The 27,246-nt window shown below is 42.8% G+C and overlaps 1 protein-coding gene across 3 annotated transcripts in view; it reads left to right on the plus strand.

The window, feature by feature from the left end:
* Positions 1-27,246, plus strand: part of LOC132399478 (protein kinase C beta type) — a 346,894-nt gene that overhangs the window by 294,822 nt on the left and 24,826 nt on the right. For all 3 annotated transcript variants that reach the window (XM_059979897.1, XM_059979895.1, XM_059979896.1), the window contains 4 exons: positions 2,049-2,187; positions 5,793-5,873; positions 6,261-6,368; positions 21,543-21,683. In XM_059979897.1, the coding sequence (XP_059835880.1) occupies positions 2,049-2,187; positions 5,793-5,873; positions 6,261-6,368; positions 21,543-21,683 (469 nt within the window). The remainder of the gene's footprint in view (positions 1-2,048; positions 2,188-5,792; positions 5,874-6,260; positions 6,369-21,542; positions 21,684-27,246) is intronic.

Below are 27,246 nucleotides of genomic sequence, written 5' to 3' on the forward strand. Positions count from 1 at the left end.
TTCCAGAATCACATTCAAGACAAGAAATAAACATAAAAGACATCAAAGAAATGAAATATACGATTTCATAATCTGTCCAGGAGATGTCGACCAAAGGAGCATTATACACAGATGCCATCTGGACTGAATGTTACATTACGTTTCATTTATTATCCCTCTCAATCCCATTCTCCTACCTTCTCCCCACCTTTGACACCCTGATCAAAAACCTATCAACCTCCACTTTAAAGTATACTCAAAGACTTGACCTCCACAGCCATCTGTGAGAATGAATTCCGCAGATTCATTACCTCTGGCTAATGAAATTCCTCCTCATCTCTGTTCTAAATGGACACCCCTCGATTCTGAGGCTGTACCTGATGGTTCTAGATGCACCCAGTATAGTAAACATCCTCTCCACATCCACTCTGGATAGGCTTTTCAGTATTCAATAGGTTTCATGAGATCCCCCTCATTCTTCTAAACTCCAGTGAGTACAGACCCAGAGCCATCCAACACACCATGTTAACTCTTTCATTCCTGGAATCATTCTCATGAACCTCTTCAGACCTCCTTAGATGTGTATATTTTCTTTGATAAGGGGCCCAATACTGCTTACAATACTTCAAATGCGATCTGACCAAAGCCTCAACATTACTTCACTGCTTTTATACTCTAGTTCTTTTGAAATGAACGCTAACATTGTATTTGCCTTCTTTACCATCGACTCAACCTGCAAGTAAGCCTTTAGGGATCCTGCATGAAGATTCCCAAATCCCTTTGTTTTTTTAAAACTTTTTCTCCCCTTTAAGAAAGTAGTCTATGCCTTTATTCCTTCTACCAAAGTGTATGACCATACACTTCCCTGCACTGTATTCCAACTGCCTCTTATTCTCCTAATCAATTCTCCTAATCTGTTCAAGTCCTTCTGCAAACCCCGAGCTTCCTCAACACTACCTCACCCTCCACCTCTATTTGTATCAACTGTAGACTTGGACACAAAGCCATTAATTCAGTCATCAAAATCATTGACATATAATGTAAAACGAAGCAGTCCTAACAGCTACCCTTGCAGTACAACACTAATCACTGGTAGCCAACCAGAAAAAGGCTCTGTTATTCCCACTTTTTGCCTCCTGCCAGTCAGCCAGTCTTCGGTAGATGCTCAAATCACAAACATGCCTGGTGGGTTCCTTCAGCAGTTTGCTTGTATTGCTTCTGTCCATGCTGTAATACCATAGTCTCTTGTCTTGTTAAGAGCTTCATGTGCAGCACCTTGTCGAAGTCCTTCTGGAAATCCAAGTAAGCTCTCCTTTGTTTATCCTGCCTGTTATTTCCTCAAAGAATTCCAATAGACTTGTCAGACAAGATTTTCCCTTAAGGAAACTAAGTTCAATTTGGCCTACTTTATCACGTGGTTCCATGATTCCCCAACTATCATTCTTAATGATGGCCTCCAACATTCTCTCAACCAATCTACTGATTATTGAAATATCATTACTAATGCCTTCACAATCTCCTCAGCTATCTCTTTTAGAACCCTGGGGTGTAGTCCAGGTGACAAATCTACCTTCAGACTGATGCAAAATACTTATTCAGTTCATCCACCATTTATTTTTCCCCAATACCAGTTCTCCAGCTGCAGCTGACATTTCAGTTCTCCCCACCTCAGCAGCTGTAACCCACACATCATGAACCTGTGCTCTCTCCAGCTGTTACAGACAAATAGCCTCTGGAAGCTGTGCCTGGTAGTGCTCCTCAAACCATATCTATTCCTGCTGCCTCCCAGAGAACAATGCTCCTTTTTGGAAGGTCTTGGCTCATCCCTCTATCTATCTGATCTACCTTTGAGTCTCAGCCAATGATCCTCCCTCTCCCTTCAAACAAGCCAAGACCACTGATGATGAGCCATTCCACCATGGTGAGTTTGATGGACAGCAGCCAAATATAATTCGACCATGTGTGCTGACAGAGTCTGGCAGAAGATCTGGTTAGCTTGCACATTATTGACAATATAAGTGATGTAGGCAAAGTTTGTGTATAACTATTTGCACTTTATGCTCTAACAGAGACCTGAAGTTGGACAATGTAATGCTGGATTCAGAAGGACACATAAAGATTGCTGATTTTGGCATGTGTAAGGAGAATATGTGGGATGGAGTGACGACCAAGACCTTCTGTGGTACACCTGACTATATCGCGCCTGAGGTATGGTGCTAGCTTGTAGTGCGTAACTGCAGTAAACTGACAGCACTGTAAACTTGAGCATGTGCTTACACAGAAACATGTACAGTGCCTATAAAAAGTATTCCCCCCCCCCCCCCGGAAGTTTTCAAAGTTTTATTGTTTTACAACTTTGAACCACAGTGAATTTAATTTGGCTTTTTTGACGCTGATCAATAGAAAAAGACAGTTTTGTGTTCAAGTGTAAATTGATCTCTTAAAAAGTGATCTTAATTAATTCCAAGTATAAAACACAAAATAATATGTTGTGTAAGTATTCATTCCCCCCTTTAATATGTCACACCAAATCATCACTGGTTTAGAAGCCACATAATTAGTTAAATTTAGATCACCTGTGTGCAATCAAGGTTTCCAATTGATTGTGGTAAAAATATACCTGTATCTGGAAGGTCCAACTGCTAGCAAAAACTACACCATGATGACAAAAAGAACACTCTGAGCAACTCTGAGAAAAAGATTATTGAAAAGTACAAGCCAGGAGATGGATAATAGAGAATTTCCAAGTCACTAAATATCTCTTGGAGTACAGTTAAGTCAATGATTAAGAAATGGAAAGAATATGGCACAGCTGTAAATCTGCCTAGAGCAGGCCATCCTCAAAAATTGAGTGACTGTACAAGAAGGGAGCTAGTGAGGGAGGCCATCAAGAGTCCTATGTCAACTCTGGAGGAGTTACAAGTTTCAATGGCTGAGATGGGAGACACTATGCATACAACAACTGTTGCCTGGCTGCTTCATCAGTCACAGCTTTATGAGTGACAAAGAGAAAGCCATTGTTGAAAAAAATCACATGAAATCTTAACTAGAGATTCCAGAAGGAATGTGGGAGACTCTGAATCAGCTGGAAGAAGGTTCTATGGTATGATTAAACCAAAATTGTGATTTTTGACCATCAAATTAAAAGCCAAACGATGAGAGAATCCAAAAATCTGAGGTTGCAAAGGGACTTTGGAGCCCTTGTGGAGAACACCCTAAAGGGTAACTTGCAGGTTGAATCCATGGTGAGAAAGGCAAATGCAATGTTAGCATTCATTTTAAGAGGTCTTGAATAAAATAGCAAGGATGTGATACTGAGGCTTTGTAAGACACTCGTGAGGCTGCTTCTTGAGTATTGTGAATAGTTTTGGGCTCCTCTTTTAAGACAAGATGTTCTGGCATTGGAGAGTGTCCAGAGAAGGTTCACAAGGATATTTCATGAATGGAAGGGTCATCATATGAGGAACTTTTGATGGCTCTGGATCTGTACTCACTAGAATTTAGAAGTATGAGGGGGAGATCTCACTGCAACCTTTCGAATGTTGAAACGCCTAGACAGAGTGGTGGGGGTGTCTAGGACAAAAGGACACAGCCTCAGCATAAAGCAGCGCCCATTTAAAATGGAGATGCGGAGAAGTTTCTTTAGCCAGAGGGTGGTGAATTTGTGGAATTTGTCAGCACAGGCACCAGTGGAGGCCAGGTAATTGAGTGTATTGAGGCAGAGATTGATAGATACTTGATTGGACATGGACATGGGGAGAAGGCTGTGGATTGGGATTGAGAAGAGGGAAAAAGGATCAGCAGATTGGATGGCAGAGCAGAGTCAATGGGCCAAATGGCCTAACTCTGCTCTAATGTCTTATCGTCTATGTCCTACTATTTATTTGAGAGTTCTTCTGCAATTCACCATTCAGCTCAAAAGCCCTGTTGAGAATTCCTCTGCTAAGCCATTGGATTTTTGTGTGTAGAAGCAGACAGGTCCAGGTTTTCATACATTTTTTTAAAACATTCTTTAGTGAACTGGTATAAAGCTACTAAATAACTTGATTCTTTATACCTTTTACTGACTGTGACTTTATTTTCAAAAGCTTTAATCTGTTTGTTTTGAGGTTCTAATAGGGATTTAAATTAATCAGCACTTTTTCAGCTCATATGGCTGTGAATTGTAGTCCAGTGTCTTTCCAGTTTTGCTGGAGACGTTGCTACATCAGTAATTTGTCTGCTACAGACTAGGCACAATGGAATAGGACAACTTGGATCACCAACCAGTCTGTGTCAAACCCATTGATAAGTAGCTTTCATTATGAAGATGAACATTTTGTGTTCATTGTTGCACTAGTGCAGTGAAATGACTCAGAAGATTGTATTTCTTCATCACTAACCTTACCTGCATTGGCCGTAAGTTTAGGCCTAGAACCCTCGTCTTTCATCTCACACCTCCTCTTCAAAAATCGCCACACTGGACCGTCTTTAGAATCAAAATTTCCCTCCAATTTTCGACTACTCTGATAGTTTGTTTACTCCATAAGTCTGTTGGCGGTGTGCAAGGGAAAATTTGGGCAGTTATTTTGAGAGGGAAAGGCTGATGTCACAGCCCAAGTTAGGTGAGTTCATTCAATGCCTGGAAAACACACTTCATGCTCCTCATCAGCCTCCAGTACTCCCCTCTGTGTAATACAACATCATCATTTTCCATTTCTTGGTTGTGTTGGTCACACTGCTGTGGTCAGTTTTGTTATCCTGGTTGTGTTTGTCACACTGCTGTGGTCAGTGGTGTTATCCTCGTGTTGGTCACACTGCTGTGGTCAGTTGTGTTATCCTGGTTGTGATCATCACACTGCTGTGGTCAGTTAAGTGTGGTTCTGTTTGTGTTGGTTACACTGCTGTGGTCAGTGCTGTCATCATGATTGTGTTGGTCACGCTGCGATGGTCAGTGCTGTTACCCTGGTTGTATTGGTCACACTGCTGTGGTCAGTGATGTTACCCTGGTTGTGTTGTCGCAGCAATGGGTGCTCTCCGGTGTAAACCCACTGCTTACTGTGAGCTGCTGCCATTGTCTCTGCTTTTGGACATCTCATGCGGTATAATCTCAGAGTAGTGGTCCTGCTGAATATGCTGGAGGATTATCATTGTGCATCAGATAATGACTGGGGCATTATCACTTTGGAATCAGTCTACACCAGGCTTTAGCAGTGGTAGCGCTAAGTAGCATTGATTTGTGGAAGATCTTTTTGCCTTACTTCTCTGTGCTTATCTGGTGGGAAAGCTAGTGCTGGGTTACAGAGTGAATAGCAGGGGAACAGGCCTTTTGGCCTACGCTCTCCATACTGATCTGGCATGTCATACAGTCCATTCACTGAATATTTAGTCACAGAGTGTATTGTCCATGCATCCAGTCCAACCACATGCGTCTAGTTTTCTTCTACCCACATTCCCATCAACCCTGATCTCCAGATTCTATCTCTCTCATGCACCAGGAGCATCTTACACTGGTGGTTAACCTCCAACCCAAATGTCTTTGGAATTTAGGTTGAAACTTGAGCAGAAGGGGAAAGCACGTAGACACAGAGTGATCATACAAACTCCACACTGAAAGCACCAGAAGGTGGGATTGAAGCTCCATCTCTAGATTCAGGAGACAGTGGCCCACTTGGTGTCTGCTGAACATGCTAACAAAGCACTCTGGTTTGACACATCTCTAGCTGCCTTGTCAACTTTTTTGAAGAAGTTGACAGAAATCTTGATATATTTCAAACAGGTTCTTTTCTGTTGATGTAGCATCTTATAAAACAAAATAATTCCTACCATTTCAGATCATTGCCTATCAACCATATGGGAAGTCAGTGGATTGGTGGGCATATGGAGTATTACTGTATGAAATGCTGGCAGGACAGGTAAGAATTTGTTTATTCAGACTTGGAGAAGAACTTGGAATGCATGTTTTACAAGAAAAAAAATAATAGAATTGGCAATTTATAAATACCATGGAGCTGGTGATTATGTGCAGATTTGTGTGTGTGTGTGTGTGTGTGTGTGTGTGTGCGTGCGCGCGTGCGTGCACACATGTGTATGGCTGTTTGGTTTTATGTACAGTATTTGTCTGAACTCATGCATGTCTCTGGATCTAAGTTTCGATGCATTTGTCCAGCTGAGCGTTTGTGTCTGTTTCTGAGTCCCTTAGTTTTTGGTTGCACCTTTTCACAGCAGGCGCTGATTTCTTCCTCTTTATTAAATTGATGTAATTGGCCTAATTGCTGCTTTCCGTATGTCATTTCCTGCAGCCTCCTTTTGACGGTGAGGATGAAGATGAGCTTTTCCAGTCTATCATGGAACATAATGTAACTTATCCCAAATCAATGTCCAAAGAAGCTGTGTCCATTTGTAAAGGGGTAAGTGTTGGCTCCTGTTTTGATGAGCATTAGGAGGCAAAGGCTGGGCTATTTCAACAATGTGTAACCTTGAGAAATCTGGAATGTCTGAGGATTTGAAAATCTCAACTTCTTGTGGATGAATTTATGTCAAAGATCCTTGTTGAGTGAGTACTCTGCTCTGAGATTGCAAATGTCATGAGGGGCAGCTGCAAAATTTCCAGCAGAGCGAAACTGTGGAAGATAATTTCCATTTTTTTGTAGGTTTGTAGGGAGCATGTTGCAGTAAATAACATCTGGCTGAGTGCAACATCAGAAATAAGTGCCCTATGTTTAAACTTCGAGACATAACAGGGTGCACAATGGAGGCTGGCCATAAAAGGTCGGTCAGATCATCCAGCAGAGATGCAAAGCCTGCCTTGCAATTGTGTCCCGTTTCCTCCCATTCATCTGAATGCTAATTGCTTGCTGTTCCCAAGCCGAATTAAATTCTGAGCTCCAAGGCTACTTTGCCAAAGTCGCAGTAAGTTGGAACAACACTGTATCTTATCTGTCTAGCCTTATTTCCCTTAGTGTCAGTCAAGCCAGAAAGCAGAAGCTGTCAATGAAGAGATGATTATTGCAGCATGTGTTATCTGCACTTCATTGAATTCTCACAGACCAATGGGATCAGGCACCATAAAATTGAAGGAAAAAACTGCAGAGGAAGCAGCTACACTGATTAAAATGTGCTATCAGGTTTACACAATGTTGGCATTCAGGACATTTAATGCATGAGGGTGGCATGTGGACTCTTTATCTGACAATTCATCAATGTCTAAAGCTTATGTCATCTTTTAATTAACTGATCCTCAAACAGTATTTTAACAAGTGAGTAAGGATTTTCAATGTTATTGTAGAATGGGATACCGTAAGACCATAAGACAGGAGCAGAATTAGGCCATTCAGCCCATTGAGTCCACTTTGCCATTTCATCATGGCTGATTCTAAATCTCATTCAATTCCATGCACCTGCCCTCTCACCATATCTCTTGATACCCTGATGGATCAGGAGACAATCGACTTCTGCTTTTAATTTACCCTCGGACTTTGCCTCTGTGGCCTCTCCACAGGTTCACTACTCTTTGGCTAAAGAAGTTCCTTCTTACCTTTGTTCTAAAAGGTCATGCCCTCAATTTTGAGGTTATGTCCTTTAGTTCTAGATACCCCCACCAGAGGAAACCTCTCCCCATCCACCCTCTCTAGTCCTTTCAGCATTTGGTAGGTTTCATTTAGATCCCCCTTCGTTCTTCTAAACTTCAGTGAGGACAGGCTCAAAGCTGCCGAACACTGCTCATACGTTAACCCCTTCATTCCCAGAATCATCCTCGTGAACCTCCTCTAGACTCTCTGCGGTGACAACACATCCATTCTGAGATAGGCCCAAAACTGTTGACAATACTCCACGTGCGGCCTGACTAGTGTCTATAAAGCTTCAATACACAGTGGCAGCTTTAGCCCTTATATGATTCTGTGAAGCAAGAACTGCATCAAAATTATTGTATAAATTGTGTATTTCTTGATGAAATACTTGGATAAATTCTTGACTGTGAACTCAGAAAGTCTGTTGAAGGAGTCATAGAAAAGTACAACATGTACAACAAGCTAAAGGAACTCAGCAGTCGGGCAGCATCCATGGAAACAAGGAGTCAATGTTTCGGGCTGAGACCCTTCATCAGGATTGAAGAAGGAGAGGGCAGGGTGGGAGGAGGGTGGGAAAGAGAAGGCTGGTAGGTGCCAGGTGAAAAACCAATCAGAGGAAAGATCAAGGGGTCGGGGAGGGGAAGCAGGGAGGGGATAGGCAGGAAAGGTGAAGAAGGAATGTAAGGGGAAAGCACTATGGGTAGTAGAAGAAGGCAAAATCATGAGAAAGGTGATAGGCAACTGAAAGAGGAGGCAGAGTGAAAGCCTTCTCGTTCCCAAACTCTCTTGTGTTGAAACCGAGTTCACATGTATCACTTGTACTGGCAGCTTGTTACATGCTATCACGACCCTCTGAGAGAAGAAGTTTCCCCTCATATTCCCCTTAAACTTTTCACCTTTCGCCCTTAACACATGAACTCTGGTTGTAGTCCCACCCAACCTCAGTGGTAAAAAGCCTGTTTGCATTTATCCTATCTATACCACTCATAATCTTGTATACCTTTGTCAAATCTCCCCTCAATCTTTTACATTCCAAGGAATAAAGTCCTAACCTGTTCAACCTTTCAACCTGCACTCTTTCAACCTTATTTACATCTTTCCTGTAGGTAGGTAACCAAAGCTGCTCATGATACTCCAAATTATGCCTCTCCAATGTCTTATACAACTTCAACATTACATCCTATCTCCAGTACTCAATACTTTGATTTATGAAGGCCAATGTGCCATAAGTTTTCTTTAGAACTCACCCTACCTGTTGTACCAACTTCAATGAATGATGGACCTGTATTTCCAGATCCCTTTGTTCTACCACACTCTTCACTGCCCTACCATTCACTGTGTAAGACCTACCCTGGTTGGTCCAACTGAAGTTCAATACCTTGCACTTTTCTGCATTAAATTTCATCTGCCATTTTTTTCTGTCCATTTTTCAATCTGGTCCAGATCTCAATGCAAGCCATGATAGCCTTCCTCACTCTCCACTACACTCCCAATCTTGGTGTTATCTGCAAATTTGCTGATCCAGTATATCACAGTATCATCAAGATCATTGATGTAAATGGCAAACAACAATGGACCCAGCACCCATCTCTGCGGCACTCCACTAGTCACAGGCCTTCAGTCAGAGAGGCAACCATCAACTACCACTCTCTGGCTTCTCCCACAAAGCCAATGTCTCATCCAATTTTCTGCCTGAGTTCTTAGAAAAACTGTGTGTCAGGAAAACCCATGTTAGATTGCTGGCTCGTTTTTTTCAGTTTTTATGAAGATACTCTCAGTGCAGGATTAGTCTTTAGCTTTCAGATTTCTTATGGAAGCAGACTGTGCCAACCAGTAAATATATTAAACTATGGGTTAATTTTGACCTGTTCATTGCCAGTTGTGGCAACAATCAACCTAGCTGCCTCTGTCTGCAAAGAACACTTTAAATATCTCTGCCAGGGCCCCTGCAATTTCTGCCTGGAGATTTATCAGTTTAATTTACCTCAAGACAGTAAGCAGCTCCTCTTCCATAAATTCGATATCGTCCATGACCAAACTACTCATTTGCCTGAGTTTCTATAGTCTGTCTTCCAAGTAAATATAGATAATAAAAAATAATCATTGCCCCACCTCTTTCAGTTCCATGCACAGATGAAGGTACAGATTTTTAAGATGACCACTTTTGTCCCTTGCTATCGTTTTTCTTTTAATTATAGAAACCCTTGAAATTTTCTATGTCATGGCTGAATCTGCCTCTTGTGGAGTGTGTGAAACCAAATGTTACATCACGAGCAGATAGAAATATTTCAAGTTGCCAATCACAAAGTACAGATTTAGTGTCATAGATCACTACAGCACAGAATCAGGCAGTCTGGCCCAACTAGTCTGTGCCAGCCTAGTCTCATCCACCTGTACCTGGACCATAACCCTCCATACCACTGTTATCCATGTACCTATCCAGATTTCCCTTAATCTCCCATGATAGTCATGGGAGATTTCAACATGCAGGTCGATTGGGGAAAATCAGGTTGGAAATGGATCGCAAGAAAGTGAGTTTGTTGAATGCCTACAAAATGGCTTTTTGAAGTACAGTTGGCCCTCCGCATCTGCGGATTCAACCAACCACGGATCAAAGATATTCGAAAAAAACAATTCCAGGAAGTTCCAAAATGCAAAACTTGAATTTGCCGCGTGCTGAGCACTATGCTGAATCCACGCGAATGAAGTGATGTGTAGACATACCCTGCTGTAGCCTCCCACCATTTCACAGATCCTCAGTCTCTCTCCAGCATTCATTGTTTGAGCATTGTTCGCCTCGCGTCTCGTTTGTTCACTACTTGTGTTGTGAGCAAGAGGAAGGAGTTTAAGGCTAGTAAGGGATGGCCGGCCGCTATGTAAAGTGCTACAGCCTCAAGAACTTAAAGATTACGGGAGAATCAGAATTGGCTGATGCCAAGGCAGCATCAGAGTTCCCAGAAGAGCTACGATGGTTGCGTCTCTACTGAACATGTACAGACATTTTTTTTATCATTATTCCCTAAGCAATACAGTATAACAACTATTTGCATAGCATTTACATTGTATTAGGTATTATAAGTAATCTAGAGATGATTTAAAGTATACAGGAGGATGTGCGTAGGTTATATGCAAATACTACGCCATTTTATATAAGGGACTTGAGCATCCATGGATTTTGTATCCGCAGGGGGTCCTGGAACCAATCCCCTGCGGATACTGAGGGATGACTGTAGTTTGTTATTGAGCCTACTCGGGGGTCAGCTATACTGGATTGAGTGTTAAATAATGAACCTGAGGTGACTAGGGACCTTAAGGTAAAAGAACCCTGAGGAAGCAATGATTGCAATATGATTTAGTTCAAGTTGAAATTTGATAAGGAGCAAGTAAAGTCTGATGTAGTGGTGTTTCACTGGAGTAAAGGAAATTTCAGTGGTATGAGAGAGGAGTTGGCCAAAGTAAACTGGAAGGAGATGCTGGCAGGGATGACAGCAGAGCAACAATTGCATGAGTTTCTAGGAAAAATGAGGAAGGTGCAGGACAGATGTATTCCGAAAACAAAGAAATACTCAAAATGGCAAAATAGTACAAAGCTAATATAAAAGAGAGGGCATAGAACACTACAGCACAGTACAGGTCCTTTAGCCCTCCTTGTTGTGCCGACCCATATAAAAAAAAGTACTAAACCCACTACCCCATAACCCTCTATTCTTCTTTCATCCATGTGCCTGTCCAAGAGGCTCTTAAATACCCCTAATGATTTAGCCTCCACCACCATCCCTGGCAAGTCATTCCAGGCACTCACAACCCTCTGTGTAAAAAAAAAACTTACCCCTGATATCTCCCCTAAACTTCCCTCAATTTTGTACATATGCCCTCTGGTGTTTGCCATTGGTGCCCTGGGAAACAGGTACTGGCTATCCATTCTATCTATGCCTCTCATAATCTTGTAGACCTCTATCAAGTCCCCTCTCATTCTTCTACACTCCAAAAAGAAAAGTTCCAGCTCTGTTAACCTTGCTTCATATGACTTGTTCTCCAAACCAGGCAACATCCTGGTAAATCTCTGCACCCTCTCCATAGCTTCCACATCCTTCCTATAATGAGGTGACCAGAATTGAACAAAATACTCTTAAGTGCGGTCTCACCAGAGATTTGTAGAGTTGCAACATGACCTCTTTACTCTTGACAACACACACAAAATGCTGGTGGAACACAGCAGGCCAGGCAGCATCTATAAGGAGAAGCACTGGCGATGATTTGGGCCGAGACCCTTCATCAGGAAGTTTTGAACTCAGTCCCCCGTTAATGAAGCCTAGCATCCCATAGGCCTTCTTAACTACCCTATCCACCTGTGCAGCGACCTTGAGGGATGTATGGATTTGAACCTCAAGGTCCCTTTGTTCATCCACACTCTTAAGTAACTGACCATTAATCCTGTACTCAGTCTTCTGGTTTGTCCTTCCAAAATGCATCACCTCACACTTGTCCGGATTGAACTCCAACTGCCATTTTTCTGCCCAACTCTGCAGCCTGTCTATATCCTCTTGTAACCTTCGACAACCTGTAGCTCCATCCACAACTCCTCCAATCTTCGTGTCATCCGCAAACTTATTCACCCATCCTTCTGCCTCTACATCCAGGTCATTTATAAAAATCACAAATAGCCAGGGTCCCAGGACAGATCCCTCTGGCACTCCACTAGTCACCAGGCAAAATACTTTCCTTCCACAACTACCCTCTGCTTTCTTCCTTTAAGCCAATTTTATATCCAAACAGTCAAGGTTCCACTTATCCCATGCCTCATGACTTTCTGGATGAGTTTCTCGTGAAGGACCTTGTCAAAGGCAAAAATTAGTGGGAAGACAGAGGATTGGGAAGCTTTTAAAAACCTGCAGAGAGCAACTAAAAGACTCATCAGGAAGGAAAAGATGAAATATAAAAACAAGCTAGCAAACTACACCAAGGTGGATAGTAAAAGCTTTTTCAAGTATGTAAAAAATAAAAGAGAGATGAGAGTGGGTACAGGACCTTGAGAAATTGAGGCTGGAGAAAATAATAATGGAGGATAAGGAGATGGCAGATGAACTAAATGAGTATTTTGCATCAGTCTTCACTGTGAAAGACACTAACTGTGTGCCAGATGTTGAAGGATATGAAGGAAGAGAAGTGAGTGCAGTTACTATTACAAGGGAGAAGGTGCTCAAAAAGCTGAATGGCCTAAGCGGTACATAAGTCATCCAGACCAGGCAAACTGCACCCAAGGGTTCTGAAAGAGGTAGTAGATGAGATTGTGGAGGCATTTATAATGATTTTTCAAAAATCATTGGACTCTGGCATGGTGCCAGAGGACTGGAAAATTGCAAATGTCACTCCACTCTTTAAGAAAGAAGGAAGGCAGCAGAAAGGAAATTATAGACCAGTTAGCCTGACCTCCATGGTTGGGAAGGTGTTGGAGTCAATTGATAGGGCAAAGTCAGCGTGATTTCCTTAAGGGAAATTCTTTCCTGATGAACCTGTTGGAATTCTTTGAGGAGATTACAAATAGGATAGATAAAGGGAATGCAGTGGATGTGGTATATTTGGACTTTCACAAGGCCTTTGACAAGGTGCCACACATGAAACTGCTTACATAGGAGCCCATGGTATTACAGGAAAACTACTGGCGTTGTTAGAGCATTGGCTGATTGATAGGATGCAGCAAGTGGGAATAAAAGGAACCTTTTCTGTTTGGCTGCCAGTAACTAGTGTTGTTCCACAGGGTTCAGTGTTGGGACTGCTTATTTTTCTGTTGTATATCAATGATTTAGGTGATGGAATAGATGGCTTCACTGCCAAGTTTGCAGATGATATGCAGATTGATGGAGAGGTAGGTAGGCTGTAGAAGGGCTTAGACAGATTCGGAGAATGGGCAAGAAATTGGCAAATGAAATACAGTGTTGGAAAATACATGGTTGTGCACTTTGCTAGTAGAAATAAATGTGCAGACTATTTTCTAAGTGTGGAGAAAATCCAATAATCTGAAATGCATTTGACAAATTCCCATATGTCAGGCTGATCCAAAAGGTTAGGTCGCTGAGCATTCAGGATGAAGTAGTCAATGGATTTGACATGGACTTTGGAGAAAAACCAGTAAGTGTTAATATATGGTTCTCTCTCTGACTAGTGGTGTGCCACAATGGTGAGTGCTGGTCTATTGTATATCATATATATCATTGAATTAAATAATTACATACATGGTAAACAATATGAGCAAATTGTGGATGACATAGCAGCGAGGGCCATATTCCAGGACAGTTTAGGGTGAAAGGGAATCTAGAAGATCCTCTTCACTCAGAGGATGTGCTAATGTGGAATTAACTGTGGTAGGTGGAAGGTCAATTGGTAAAATGTACATAATTCACATCCACCGTCATTGAGAGGCTACTGTGATGTGATGACATAATTACGGGAAGTTTGGTTACCATGCTTTGTGTTCAGGTTTTGGAATACAATAAATGAGTTGTTACAGTTTTTCTTGAACATAAAATGCCTCCCATCATTTATATTTCTGAAAACCCGTATTGGTGACCCCAATGCTCTAGGAAAATTCCAGAGTTATTGAACATGTTGGCCAATATGTTTGAAACTGTTTGAAACAATATTTGAAACCGCCAGAGTTTTGAGAGCAAAATACTGGTGCTGCAAGAAATATCCGCTAACAACACCAAATATTTCTCCATGATACTGTCATTCAGCAACTCCACAGCTGCGACAGTGGTGAGTCTACTTGAAAAGACTGAGTATAATAAATAAAATTGCTGAAAACTCACCTTTTACGGACATTCAGAGTCTGAGAGCAACAAACAGTAGCTTTCCTTGCCCAACCTCTCAATGCTAAACCTTTGGAGTTGATGGACCACATGCTGTCTCTCCTGGGAAATCACCATCATTGTTTTATTTTTTAAGAACTCTTCATGCAGCAAATGCCTGATGAAGTTCACATAGCCCTCGCTAAGTCATCTGTGTATGGCTATAGGGAGCTTGTTAAAATGGCTGAGCCAGGCAGAGGTACATAATTCATCCTCCTTTCCCTGTCTCCATAAGCTGAGCCAACAAGGCCTCAACAGACAATGCCACTTATTTTAGTATGAACGCTAGGAAGTGCCGACTGCTTTGCAGCCTCGACAGTGCCAGTGTGTCAGGACATCAGAGATCTGTGAACACTGTGAGTTCCAACTGTCAGGGTCATCTACCATTCATCACAGACACTCTTTCATGGCAATGCTTCCAGTGTGACATGGATGTTCAGCATTGCATATTGATGAAAAAGCAAAGAGTGACAAAATCTTGCTGGAGACTGCCATTGGCAGCAGGATCGAGACTTTTGAGACATGAAAGGTGATGCTCTGCCTCATTGCGAGATGCTACACATGGGAATTCGCCCTGGTTAAAGTGGCTAGACTTCTGTTGGGTGCAGATTTCTTGTGTGCCCGTGGGCTGTTAGTCGATTTTAAGAACTACTGGCTTGTGGATGTCAAGGAGTTTGGGTTGTTACCCTGCTTCCCCAGTAAGTTCCCCACAACGACTCTGTCAAGTGTATGTACCACTGTATGCGAGTTTACTCGGCGTCTGGGTAAATTCCAAAACCTCACCACGCCTACATTCTCCACTACAATCACAAGACATGGGGCTGAGCACCACATTCCACAACTGGCCTGCCTGTCCATGCCCACATGCGTAGACTGGTTGGCAACCGCGAAGGCTGAGTTTGCCAACATGGAAAGATTTGCCCTCCATATGGTCCCCAAAACTGATGGTGGTCACCACCTGGTCCAAGACAGCCAAGACTTTTTGGCACATTTAGTTGTAAAATTATTTTTTTCCGAAGTTGACTTAGTTAGGGGCTACTTGTGTGCTTGGAGAACATTCCAAAACAGTTGTGATAATCTCTTTGAGTTGACCTCTTTGAATTTCTGCGCAAGCTGTTTGGGCTGAAAAACACAGCTCAGCATTTTCCAGCAGCTGATAGAATCTGTATTAAAAGACTTTGATTTTCTTTTTGTTTGCCTGGATGATGTACTTAGCACCAGTGCATCCAAATCTGAACATCTATTCCATCTCCACACACTTGTCAAGCACTTAACCCAACACACGTTGATTATTAACCCTGGTAAATGCCAGTTCATGTTGTCAACCATTGAATTTCTTGGCCATCATATCTCTTCAGAATTTTACGAAACCCCTCCCACCAAAAGTAGCCATTACTATAGATTTCTCACCAGCTCACAATGCTAAAACTACAGGAGTTTTTAGGTATGGTGAATTTCTATTGCCGCTTCTTTCCACAAGCTGCTGAACTTGTGCTCTCCCAGATAGTGAGCTTAAAGGCAATACCCCTCATCATGTGCTCGACTGGTCTGTGGACATGACCAGCGCATTTGATGATAGAAAATGAGCTCTTTCTAACGTGACCCTACTGGTGCACCCATAGCCATTACCATTGATGCCTCAGTCTATGCTGTGGCTGCTGTGCAGGGACAGTTGGCCGGAGGTGTGTGGTAGCTGCTTGCCTCCTTCAGTCGTCAGTTCTGTCCCCTGAAAGCAAGTACAGCATGTTTGACTGCGGGCTTCTTGATCTCTGTCTGGCTGTCTGCCATTTTTGTTTTCTTCCAGAGGGTCGCCATTTCACAGTGTTCATTGACCACAAACCCCTTGTGCACACAATGGCCAAAATATCAGACCCTTGGTCTTCACAGCAGCAATGCCACCTGGCCTACATATCAGAGTTCTCATTGGATATACTGTACAATATACCAAAGGGAAAAATAATGCCGTGGTCGATTGTCTCTCACAGCTAGCCGTTTGCACCATACACACTGGGGTTGACTATGCTGGCATGGCAGCCGACCAAGCTACTGACCCAGAGGTCCAGGCTTACGAACAGCAGTCACGGGCATGCGGTTGGATGACATTAAGTTCAAGGAAGTTTGCTCTTCTCTCTGTGCGATATCTCAGCCAGTCACTCTCACCCCATATTGCCTGCAAACTGGAGGCGGACTGTTTTTAACTCCATTCATGGCCTCTTGCATCTGGGCCAGAAGACCTCACAGAAACCAGGTGCACTAAAGTTTGTGTGTCACGGCCTTAGTAAGGGTGTGCATGATTGAACTGCAGCCTGTGGAGAGTGTCAGCGGGCAAAGATTAATCGTCATGTCCAGGTGCCATTGAAATCCCTGAGTGACAGTTTGACCATGTCAATGTGTCATGGTGTCTCTGTGTCCCATCCCATCCCAGAGTTTCAAACACCTTACCAAGTGGCCAAAGGTTGTCCTTCTAGCATCAACAATGGCCATAGACGTAGTTTAGGCATTCATCAGCATCTGGGTTGCTTGGTTTGGCACCCCATCTGATATTTCCTCTGTCCCCAATTCACATCAGATCTCTGGGCTATGATGGCCCAGAACTTTGGCATAATGTGATACATCACAGCATATCACTTGCAATCCAATGGCTTATGCAAGTGGATTCATCGCTCCATTAAAGGCTGCTTTGAGGGCTTTCCCAACAGATGAGTGTTGTCATGATCATCTCCTGTGGGTCCTGCTGGGGCTCAGAACAGCTCCAAAAGAGGACCTGCAGTCATCTGTGGCTGAGTTGGTATACAAGTGCCAGCTGATTTTATTCCTAATGAGATGCCTGGTCGGCCTCTCAACAGCATTCCACCCTCCTCAGCAAATTCAATTCCTTTGCATCTATTCCTATTCCTACCTCCCATCATGGAGTTCAGCACTCTTGGGTTCCCGTTGACCTAGGCTTGTTTTTGTCTGTAATGATGCACACCAATATCCCCTTACGATGGCCCATTCTGTATTTTGGAAGAGAGGGAAAAGACTTTTATCGCAGATAAGAGGAGTGAACCAGAATATGTTTCGGTAGATCACTTAAACCGGCCCACCAAGATTTGGAATATTCTGCTACCATGCCTCTGACATTGCAACATGACCGAGAGTATGTGTCAGCACACCTCTGGACAAGCCAGAGGCACATGCTGTTCCTCCACCCATGGGACACAGGACCAAAGAATGGCAGCTCATCCAAGATCCAGAGAGACTCACAATGCTGGTTTTGGTGAATTCTGAGTGGGTGGGGGTTGTGTAGGCTAATGTAATTGATGGAAATACATGGAGAATTCACAACCACCGACATTGAGTTGGGGTTCACTTTAAGATTCTGGTCTGATACGATGACGTAATGACATAAAGTTCAGTTGCCATACTTGGTGTTCAGGTTTTGGAGTACAATAAATGAGTTGTTACATAAAAATGCCTTGCATTGTTTTATTTGCAAAAACCTACAACATATCCAGTCCCTTATTATACCTTCCTATAATTTACCCACAACAGATTTCAGGCTCCCTGGCCTATACAGTCAGCCCTCCTTATCCGCGAATTCCACATGCACAAATTCAACCAACAAAAACCCGGAAGTGCTCTTCCAGCACTTGTTGTTTGAACATGTGCAGACTTTTTTTTCTTGTCAATATTCCCTAAACAATGCAGTATAATGACTATTTTACATAGCATTTATATTGTATTAGGTATTATAAGTAATCTAGAGATGATTTAAAGTATACGGGAGGATGTGCGTGCATTATCATGGATGGAGATCGAAAAAAATCAGAAGTTCTCTTACCAAGTAAGTCAGAACAGGTACATCCAGTATCATTTAGCATCAGTTAGTCAAACGTTTGTCTTAGTATATAGTATATATTTTACCTTTCTATGCATATAAAACACTTAAGAGCGTATGTTTCAGCGCCGGGCTCGGTAACAGAAGTTCCCGGGACTCGGGACAGACCACTCCCAAGTGTGCTCTCCACCATGCCAGGTTGATGAGGAGGATCAAAACCCAATAATTAAACAACTGTGTTGCTTAGTAATAATTGTAGCTTTCATCGGGGCAGAGCCTTTCTCATTTTATCCTTTAAAATTGTTCTGATCATTGATCGACGTAGCCTAACGCTTTTCTAATGATCGATGGCGTTTCACCTCTTTCCGATCGCTTTATTATTTCCACTTTATTTTCAATCGTGTTTGTGATTATTTTCTCAAACAGGAACACTTGCGGGTTCAGATCTCTGCAGCTGGGTCCTAATGTTCACCGCACTGAGATAGGTTAAATAAGGTCTTGGGTTCCGCTGGGTCCTAAGGTCCAGTGCATTGAATCTGGTTGAATAAGGGACTTGAGCATCTGCGAATTTTGGTATCTGCGAGGGGTCCCGGAACCAATCCCTTGCGGATAAGGAGGGCCGACTGTAATATCCTGGCTTATTCTTGGAGCCTTTCTTATGCAGCAGAACTTCCAGTTCTCTGGCACCTCACCCATGAACAAAAACATTTTAAATATCTTTGCCAAGCACCCTGCAATTTCTCCACTGGCCTCCTCCCAAGCGAGGGAGCACCTCATCAGGTCCTGGGAACTTGTATACTCTTATTTGCCTCAGGATGGCAAGCACCTTCTCTTCCGTAGTCTGGATACGGACAATGACTTCACTGTTCTTTTCTCTTAGTTCCAGGCTGTGTACAGGGCCAGAGTTGCCTCTACTTCCTGAGAAGACTGAGGTGCTTTGGATTATGCAGGCCTCTCCTTCACATGTTCTACCAGTCTGTTGTTGCTAGTACAATCTTCCATGCAGTGTTGTGCTGGGGCAATGGCATCAACATGAGTAATGCCAACAGGCTCAATAAACTGATGAGAAAGGCTGGCTTTGTTATAGAACAAAAGACCCTATGGAAAATCATGGCAATTCTGGACAATGTTTCTCACCCTCTGCATACCTCCTTGGCTAAACAGAGCAGCACTTTTAGACTAGAACAACTACACTGCTCCAAAGGATGCTATATGAAGTCATTCTTACCTTGGCCATTAGGCTCTATAATGAGTCAACCTATAGCTGGGGAAGTGATGACCCCCTCCTGTTAGACTGTTTGTGGGAACATTTTTTCTTTCTTCCTTCTCTTCTAATATTTGTATATCTGTGTGCTTGTAATGCTACTGTGATACTGTAATTTCCTTTGGGATCAATAAAGTATCTATCTATCTTATCTACAGCATCTGCGTCTGCCTTCTGTGTAAGTACAAACATAAAATCTCTTTCTTGGCTCATCCATAGATGACCATGCTGATCTTCAAGAGGAATCAATTCTGTCCTTTGCTATCCTTTTGCTGTATTACGACTGTAGATTTGCCAGAAAATGTCTGATCCCAATGCATGTCAGCCAGATCCCTCTGATGCCATCCAAACATGCCTTGCACCAATTTAGAACTTTAACCCTAGGACCAGTCCTATCCTTCTCCATAATTATCTTGAAACTAATGGAAACCATAAATTGGATGAAATCCATTGAAAATCCACATTGTCCCAGTTCTGCATAAACTCTGGTAGAGGATGCTTGGTCCACTTCTGCCCCCAGCAGCTGAATGCCAAAAGATTAAAAAATGAGGAATAAGGTAGACTTTCCAAAGTCTGTCAAGTCTGGTGATTACAGAGGGAAGAGATGAGATGGCTGCAGTAGGAGATGTGGGTGGCCATTGAATGTTTTAGATTCAAAGTTTAATGGTTTGGTTCAAGGCCTACTTAATAAGGAAACTTCACAGGTGCTGGGATGTGGCTGAGTTAGTTTCCTGGATGACTCAAGAGATTTACAAAAAGTATTTGATAAGATCAGAATGTGGGCTGGTGACATTGAGCGCCTCGATTGGACAGTGTTATCCATGGATGTTGCATCCCAGCTGTTACGTGACATACAAGCTAGGGTAGGGTGACATGGAGAGCAACTGTTGCCCTTGTAGCAGGCTCCCCCTCTCTACACAGCTAATGAGTCCAAAAGAATGGCAGAGCTTATATGGGTTGGCATCCGTGGCGTTGCAGGATTTGCCATTCAGTGTTGAGCTTAATGTTGGACCTCCTTAAGGACTCCAACTCTGGACTTTTCCTCAGGGTTTACTCCCGAAGTCTTCCCTATGAGTGGGCAGCAGAGATTTGAAATTAGAGATTTGCTTCTCCTAGATGAACTGCCAATGATTGCTGATAAGCCCATCTGCCTGAAACAACCAGTTTTAAGGCACCAGTGCCCTTCTTTTGTCAGTAGAAATGGTTCTGCCTGGCTTAGCTGTGAAACCATATGTGAAGGCCAGGATTGTCGGAAGCTATTTGAGATATATGCCTTAGGAATATTTAAAAGGTGGTAGGAGTTTATCCCCACTATCACCCTGGTTTAATAACCTTAAAGAACCAGTGACATTGAGTAGATATGATTTGCAATGACATTGCAAGTAAACAGCAAAAGAAGCTGAAGTGAATTGCTTCTGGCAGAACCGAAGATTCTACACAGATGTAGGGCAGCGTAAGCTCTGCAGAGTCAGAGACACATTATGTTGCAGATGGAAGGTAGAGGCCTGTTCATAGTGTATGGGACCATCAGCTTAAGTCTGGCTCTCAATGTTCTAAGTCATGGAGCCTGAAGCTTATATCTGAGGACTGTAGGAAAAAAATGGAGACATTTGGGGACCTCTTTAGAGGATAAAATCTGCAATGAAGACAATAGCCTGGAGCTTTCTTAGGAAAGAGAGGCACAGCTGAACTTTACAGTCCTTGCTTACCACCTCAATCAGCCAAGTGTGCATCAATGAAGTTGCAGCTATGTTTAAAACATCAGTTGGAACACAGTGTGATAGATTGTGCAGTATTGTATCAATTATATCAATATCAATCAGGACACTGTAGTTTAAAGATGGTCCTGAAATAACAAGAGCCCCTTCTGGGTTAGAAATGGTACAAAGGGACATTCCTTCATGCATTTTCCTATTGGATGCTGAGGTCCTCCAGCATCTTTGTTGTTACTTCATGAAAAGTGTGAACAATACTTGAAATTCTTCAGAAAGAATAAAGCCATGGGCGTGAAGGGTCAGCTGAGATGAATAAGTTGGTCATATCCATCTATACGTATTTTGCAATCTCTTTTCTGATCGTAGCTTTTAACAAAGCATCCAGCAAAACGTCTGGGTTGTGGACCTGAAGGGGAACGAGACATCAAGGAACATGCATTTTTCCGTTGGATTGATTGGGAAAAGTTGCAACGCATGGAAATTCAACCTCCATTCAAGCCAAAAGCGGTAAGTTGGCTTTGACTCTTTTCTAGCCCAGGGAATGACCATGCAGTTGGTGAACTTCAGTTGTGCAGGTATCCATGGAATGTGTATATTGGATATGGCCCGTCACTGAGGAGGTACTTTCAGGCACCACAGTGGTTTGGTGAGTCTGGAGTGATGGATAGCCCAGAATGGGACAGCAGACTTCCTCCCCTGAAGGACATCAGTTAGCCTGACAGGTTTTTACTACAATCCACCAGTTTCATGGTCACTGACTAGCTGATTAGCTCATAGTTATAGAACACTCCAGCACAGAAAGTGACCCTTCGGTGACTGTGTCGAACTGTTAATCTGCCTAGTGTCATCAACCTGCACCTGAGCCATAGCCCTCCATATACTTGTCCAAATTTCCCTTAAATGTTGATATTGAACCTGCATCCACCGCTTGTGATGAGACACATTCCACACTCACCACACTCTGAATGAAGAAATTTACCCTCATGTTCCCTGTAAACATTTCACCTTTCACCCTTAACCCATGATCTCTAATTGTAGTCCAACCTGACCTCAGTGGAAAAAAGCCTGCTTGCATTTACCCTATCTATACCCTTGTAATTTTGTATACCTCTATCAAATCTCCCCTCAATCTCCTAGCTCTTGCGAATGAAGTCCTAAACTATTCAAACTTCTCCTATAACTCCTCAATGTCCTGGCAGCATCTTTGTAAATTTTCTCTGAACTCTTTCAATCTTATTGACATCTTTTCAGTAAGTAGATGACCAAAACTACACATAGTTCTCCAAATTAGGTCTCACCAATGTCTTATACACCAATACTTGTTAAATACTTGAACTGAAATTCTGCAGCAGTCATGGTGGGATTAGAACTCACATTTCCGGCTCTCTGGTCCAGAGCTTTGACCGCTTGTTCAGTAATTTGGTTAATACAACACTGCAGTAATTAAGGGCTCGTGCTGTATACTGCACTGTACAACTGGGGAGGTCTTCAGGAATTGGATCAAAGAATGAGAGAAATAGAAAAAGTCCAGTATTTGGTGTCAAGGAGGAGATGTCACCTCACATGATCACTCCAAAGTAAATTTGTTGACATCCCAATTAACATACACAAGTTTCCAGTGAAGGCTTAACATAAAGATTTTTACTCCTCACGTATTACCCTCCCTCCATGTAGTCTTCAGCAAACTTGCACCCTATGCAGATTTGTGACAAATAGGTGTTTTGGTAGAGAACCCCCCAACAAACACATAGGTAAGGTTCTACCTGTACTCCTCCTATGAGGAAGCTGGATGCACCCTAACTGTGACCTCTATCAGCACAAACCCTACACGTCTTTCCCATTGCCACCACTCTTGATAACCGCATTCCTTCTCTGGCAATACCTCTATCTGACTCTGGCCCACCAAATGCAATCATGGAATTAAGTAGCAGATTTAAAGGACAGAAAGGTGAAAGTTAGTACATGGAAAAGATTTTGTGAATAGTCCCCAATACATGGTCACAAGGACAAGGTTAGGTTTCAGTCTTTGCAATAGGTTTAAAGTACTCTGGGATTTTGCACAGTCTACACAAGCAACTAATCAAGAGTAACTACTCTGCCCATACAAGCAGCCAACCCTCTTCATGCCTAATATTTTAATGTCACCCCTAGATAGCTGTCAGCACTCTCCAGCAATATCCTTTTTTTTTAAACTGCAGACAGTTTTATAGAGTTGCTACTCTTTTGTGTATCTAAAGGAGTCAGACAGATCCTAGTGGTCTGAGGCCTCAAGTCATCAAATGTGTTGGGAAACTCTGACATGGACAAACATCTTCACTCGTTATCACAAGCAAAAACCCGCAGATGCAGGGAATCTGAAAAGAAAAAAAAGTGCTGGAATGGCCCAGCAGTGAGGGAACATCTGTGGAGACAGAAACGGGACTGAATCTTCATCAGAGTTATTATAAGTTAGAAATAAAATATGTTTTAAGTTGCAAGCAAGTAATTGGGAGTGGAAAACAAAGAAAATGTCTTTGATGGGCTGGAGACCAAGTTTCTGCTTCCCTAGGTCTGATGAAGAGTCAGAAATGTTGGCTGTTACTCTCTCCCCAGATGCTGTTTGACCAGCTGGGCATTTCTTACATTTACTTGTTCATTGACTGTTTGTCTGTTTCTCCTTATGTATGTACCTTTCTCTCTCTTGTTTTCTCGCTCACACTCTGTTTCTCTTTCTGCCTTCTATGATCAGCTTGGTAGAGAGCAGATAGAATTGGAAATTATAATTATTGACTAACAAGATGTGTGGAAGTTTTTGCTCTGATTCGTTGAATGTGTTGAAAAAGAGTTGGAGGCAGATGGGAGCTGTTAGACTATTGAGAGTCAGATGGAATATAGGGGTGGCTAGACTGCAGCTGAGATTGGTTGGGTTAGTGAGAAACTGGAGATGTTTATGACAAGATTATAAGGGAGGGGAGAGGCTGTGCATGATTGTATGGGGGGGAATGGAAGTGTAGATTTATATGTGGTGAGGTGACTGACAGAAGGCAGCAAACTGATGTAAGAATACTGAAGGAGAACAGGAAGGGAGTAGCTTTGTTGTGAGAGTCATTGAGTTGAGAGTAGCTGGCTTGAGGAAAGGCAAAAAAATAAGCAAATTGAATTTCTGAAAAATATGTATAAAGTATTTCCTGGAAATAGACTAAGGTAAATGAGTTGAAATGTATGTGAGGGTTAATAATGGGGCTGCAAGAAGTATGGCCTTTGAAAGGTTAAAAGCTGATTTGCAGATGTCTATAGGGCTCTTCAATACAAAATCAGGTGAACAAGATGTGTTTTTCTTTAACTTGGTATAATAATGCTGTTGTTGATTTCAATGTGTCTGTTCTTTTCCTGATCAATCACCCAATCTCTTACCTCGCCTTCCCATGACCTGCCATCTTCCCAGGCCCCTGAATGATATCACTTCATCTCTCTCCCTCAGCAACTTCCACAGCCTGTCTAGAGTGATTCTCCACTTCCTCCTGCTTCCAGAGGAGCCAAAAATTGATTTGGATAATATGCTCTTCTTCCTGCTTTGGAGGCATTGCCTGAGATCAGTTCCTGTTCTGTGACTTGCAGATTGCTGAGGAAGCCACTGTGGGACCTCAGAGGGGCAGCTTGGTACTGTATGTGGTAGGAAGGTTTGCAATCATTGCTGGGCTCCCAATGAAGAGTCTTTCTTGGTGCTTACTCAGATGTTCAGCTCTGCTCAGAAGTCCAGTGAGATACAGGAGGGTTGGAGACCACCAACCACCTTTAAGGTATTTCCTCTGTGTCACAGATTTATTATCATGGCAGAGTCCAGGACAAAGTGGCTGTTTCTATCATCAGCTCCCATCCATATCAACTGTGTAATCACCCAGCAGAACTGTGGATGTGGCTCTACAAGAGGTCATTGACATTGCAAGTTGCATCTGCTATGGTTTGAGGGACAGTGTGGAGACAGTACTGATGGTAGCTCCCAGGTGCTGTGCAGATAGCCCTAGGCTTGGAAGTACATGGGCAGCAGCAACCACTACTGGCCAGAGATGGAGAGCTTGCTGCTGGATTTAAAGTCTTGATATCTAAAAGTTGTTTTCCTCAGACAGCCATAGAATTTACTGGTGCATTGGGAATGGGGATGCTGTGTGTCAATGTGAGACCCTGCATTCTGCATCAGGCATACGAGTTGGGAGGGGTTACGGCCAGTATAAAGAGTGGAAGGAGAGGGGTGGAACGAGTCAAATAGTTGATGTACCTGGGGGTGTGGGGGATGTGGAATCAGGTAAGTGAGGGGAGAGGTAGAGTTGGGAGACAGAGGAAGGTGGGTAATAAATAGAGCAAGGTGGGTGGGGGGAGTGTTGAAGGTTGGAGACAGCTGCTGGAGGGAGGTAAGCAGGAACACAAAGACCTAAGTAGGGAAGATGGTAGTGGATTCACTGGGGAGAAGTGAATGCAGATGGGGGAGGGGATCTGATGGGCGGATGGAGCCAGCAGGGGAGAGAGTATCGTGAACAGTGAGAGTATCTGATGGGCCAGTGGGTGAGGAGGTATGTAAAAGTGAACTGCAGAAGAATCAGGAGAGGCAGTGGGGTTTTCAATTGTAGTCGGGGGGAGGGGATGGTCAAGCGCAAGAGGAGTTGGAATCAATTGTTAAGGATGAGGTTATGGAGTACTTTGGTGACACAGGACAAAGTCAGCATGGTTTCCTGAAGGGAAAATCTTGCTTGATGAACCTGTTGAAATTCTTTGGCCAGATTACAAGTAGGATAGATAAAGGGGATGCAGTGGATGTTGTATATTTGGTCTTCCAGAAGACTTTGACAACATGTGACACACCAAGTTAAGAGCCCATAGTATTACAGGAAAGTTACTGGCATGCTTAGAGCATTGGCTGATTGGTAGAAGGCAGTGAGTGGGAATAAAAGGTTAATAAAACCTTTTCTGGTTGGCTGCTAGTGACTAGTGGTGTTCCACAGGGGTCAGTGTTGAGACTGCTTATTTTTATGTTGTATATCAATGTTTTAGATGATGGAATACATGGCTTTTATGATACAAAGATTGGGAGAGGCATGGGTTGTGTTAAGGAAATAAGCTGCAGAAGGATTTAGACAGATGAGGAGAACGGGCAAGAAGGTGGCAAATGAAATACAATGTTGCCAAGTTTGCAAATGCTGGTCATGCACTTTGCTAGTAGAAATAAATATACAGAATATTTTCTAAATAGTGAGAAAATCCAAAAATCTGCGATGCAAAGAGACTCGGGAGTCCTTGTGCAAAACACCCTGAAGGTTAACTTGCAGGTTGAGTCGGTGGTGAGGAAAACAAATGCAATGATAGCATCCATTTCAAGAGGTCTAGAATACAATAGCAGGTATGTGATGCTGAGGCTTTATAAGGCACTGGTGAGGTCTCACCTTGAACTGTTCTGGCCTTCTCATCTAAGAAAAGATGTGTTAGCGGTTCAGAAGAGGTTCACAAGGATGATTCTGAGAATGAAAGGGTTATCATACAAGTTTGATAGCTCTGGGTCTGTACTCACTGGAACTTAGAAGGATGAGGGGGTGATCTCATTGGAACCGTTTGGATGTTTTAAGACCTATACAGAGTAGATGTGGAAAGGATGTTCATCAAGATGGGGGACAGCCTCAGGATAGCGAGGTGTCCATTTAAAACAGAGATGCGGAGAAATTTGTTAAGCAGGAGGGTGGTGAATTTGTGTAATTTATTACCACAGGCAGCTGTGGAGGCCAGGCCGTTGGGTGTATTTAAGGCAGAGATTGATAGGTTCTTGACTGGATACGCCATCAACAGTTGCGGGGAGAAGGCCAGGAAGTGGGGCTGAGGAGGGGATAAAAGAATCAGTCATGATTAAAGGGCAAAGCGGACTCAATGGGCCAAATGGCCTAATTCTACTTCTATGTCTTATGGTCGTATAAGGGATCCAATTTTGCTCACAATACATCAGGTGAGACCTCACAAGTGCTTTATATAGTCTCAACATTACATCTTTGCATTTATATTCTAGTCTTCTTGAAATGAATGTAAACGTTGCATTTGCCTTCCTTACCAC

This window comes from Hypanus sabinus, chromosome 9, assembly GCF_030144855.1.
Source record: "Hypanus sabinus isolate sHypSab1 chromosome 9, sHypSab1.hap1, whole genome shotgun sequence".
NCBI lineage: Eukaryota > Metazoa > Chordata > Chondrichthyes > Myliobatiformes > Dasyatidae > Hypanus > Hypanus sabinus.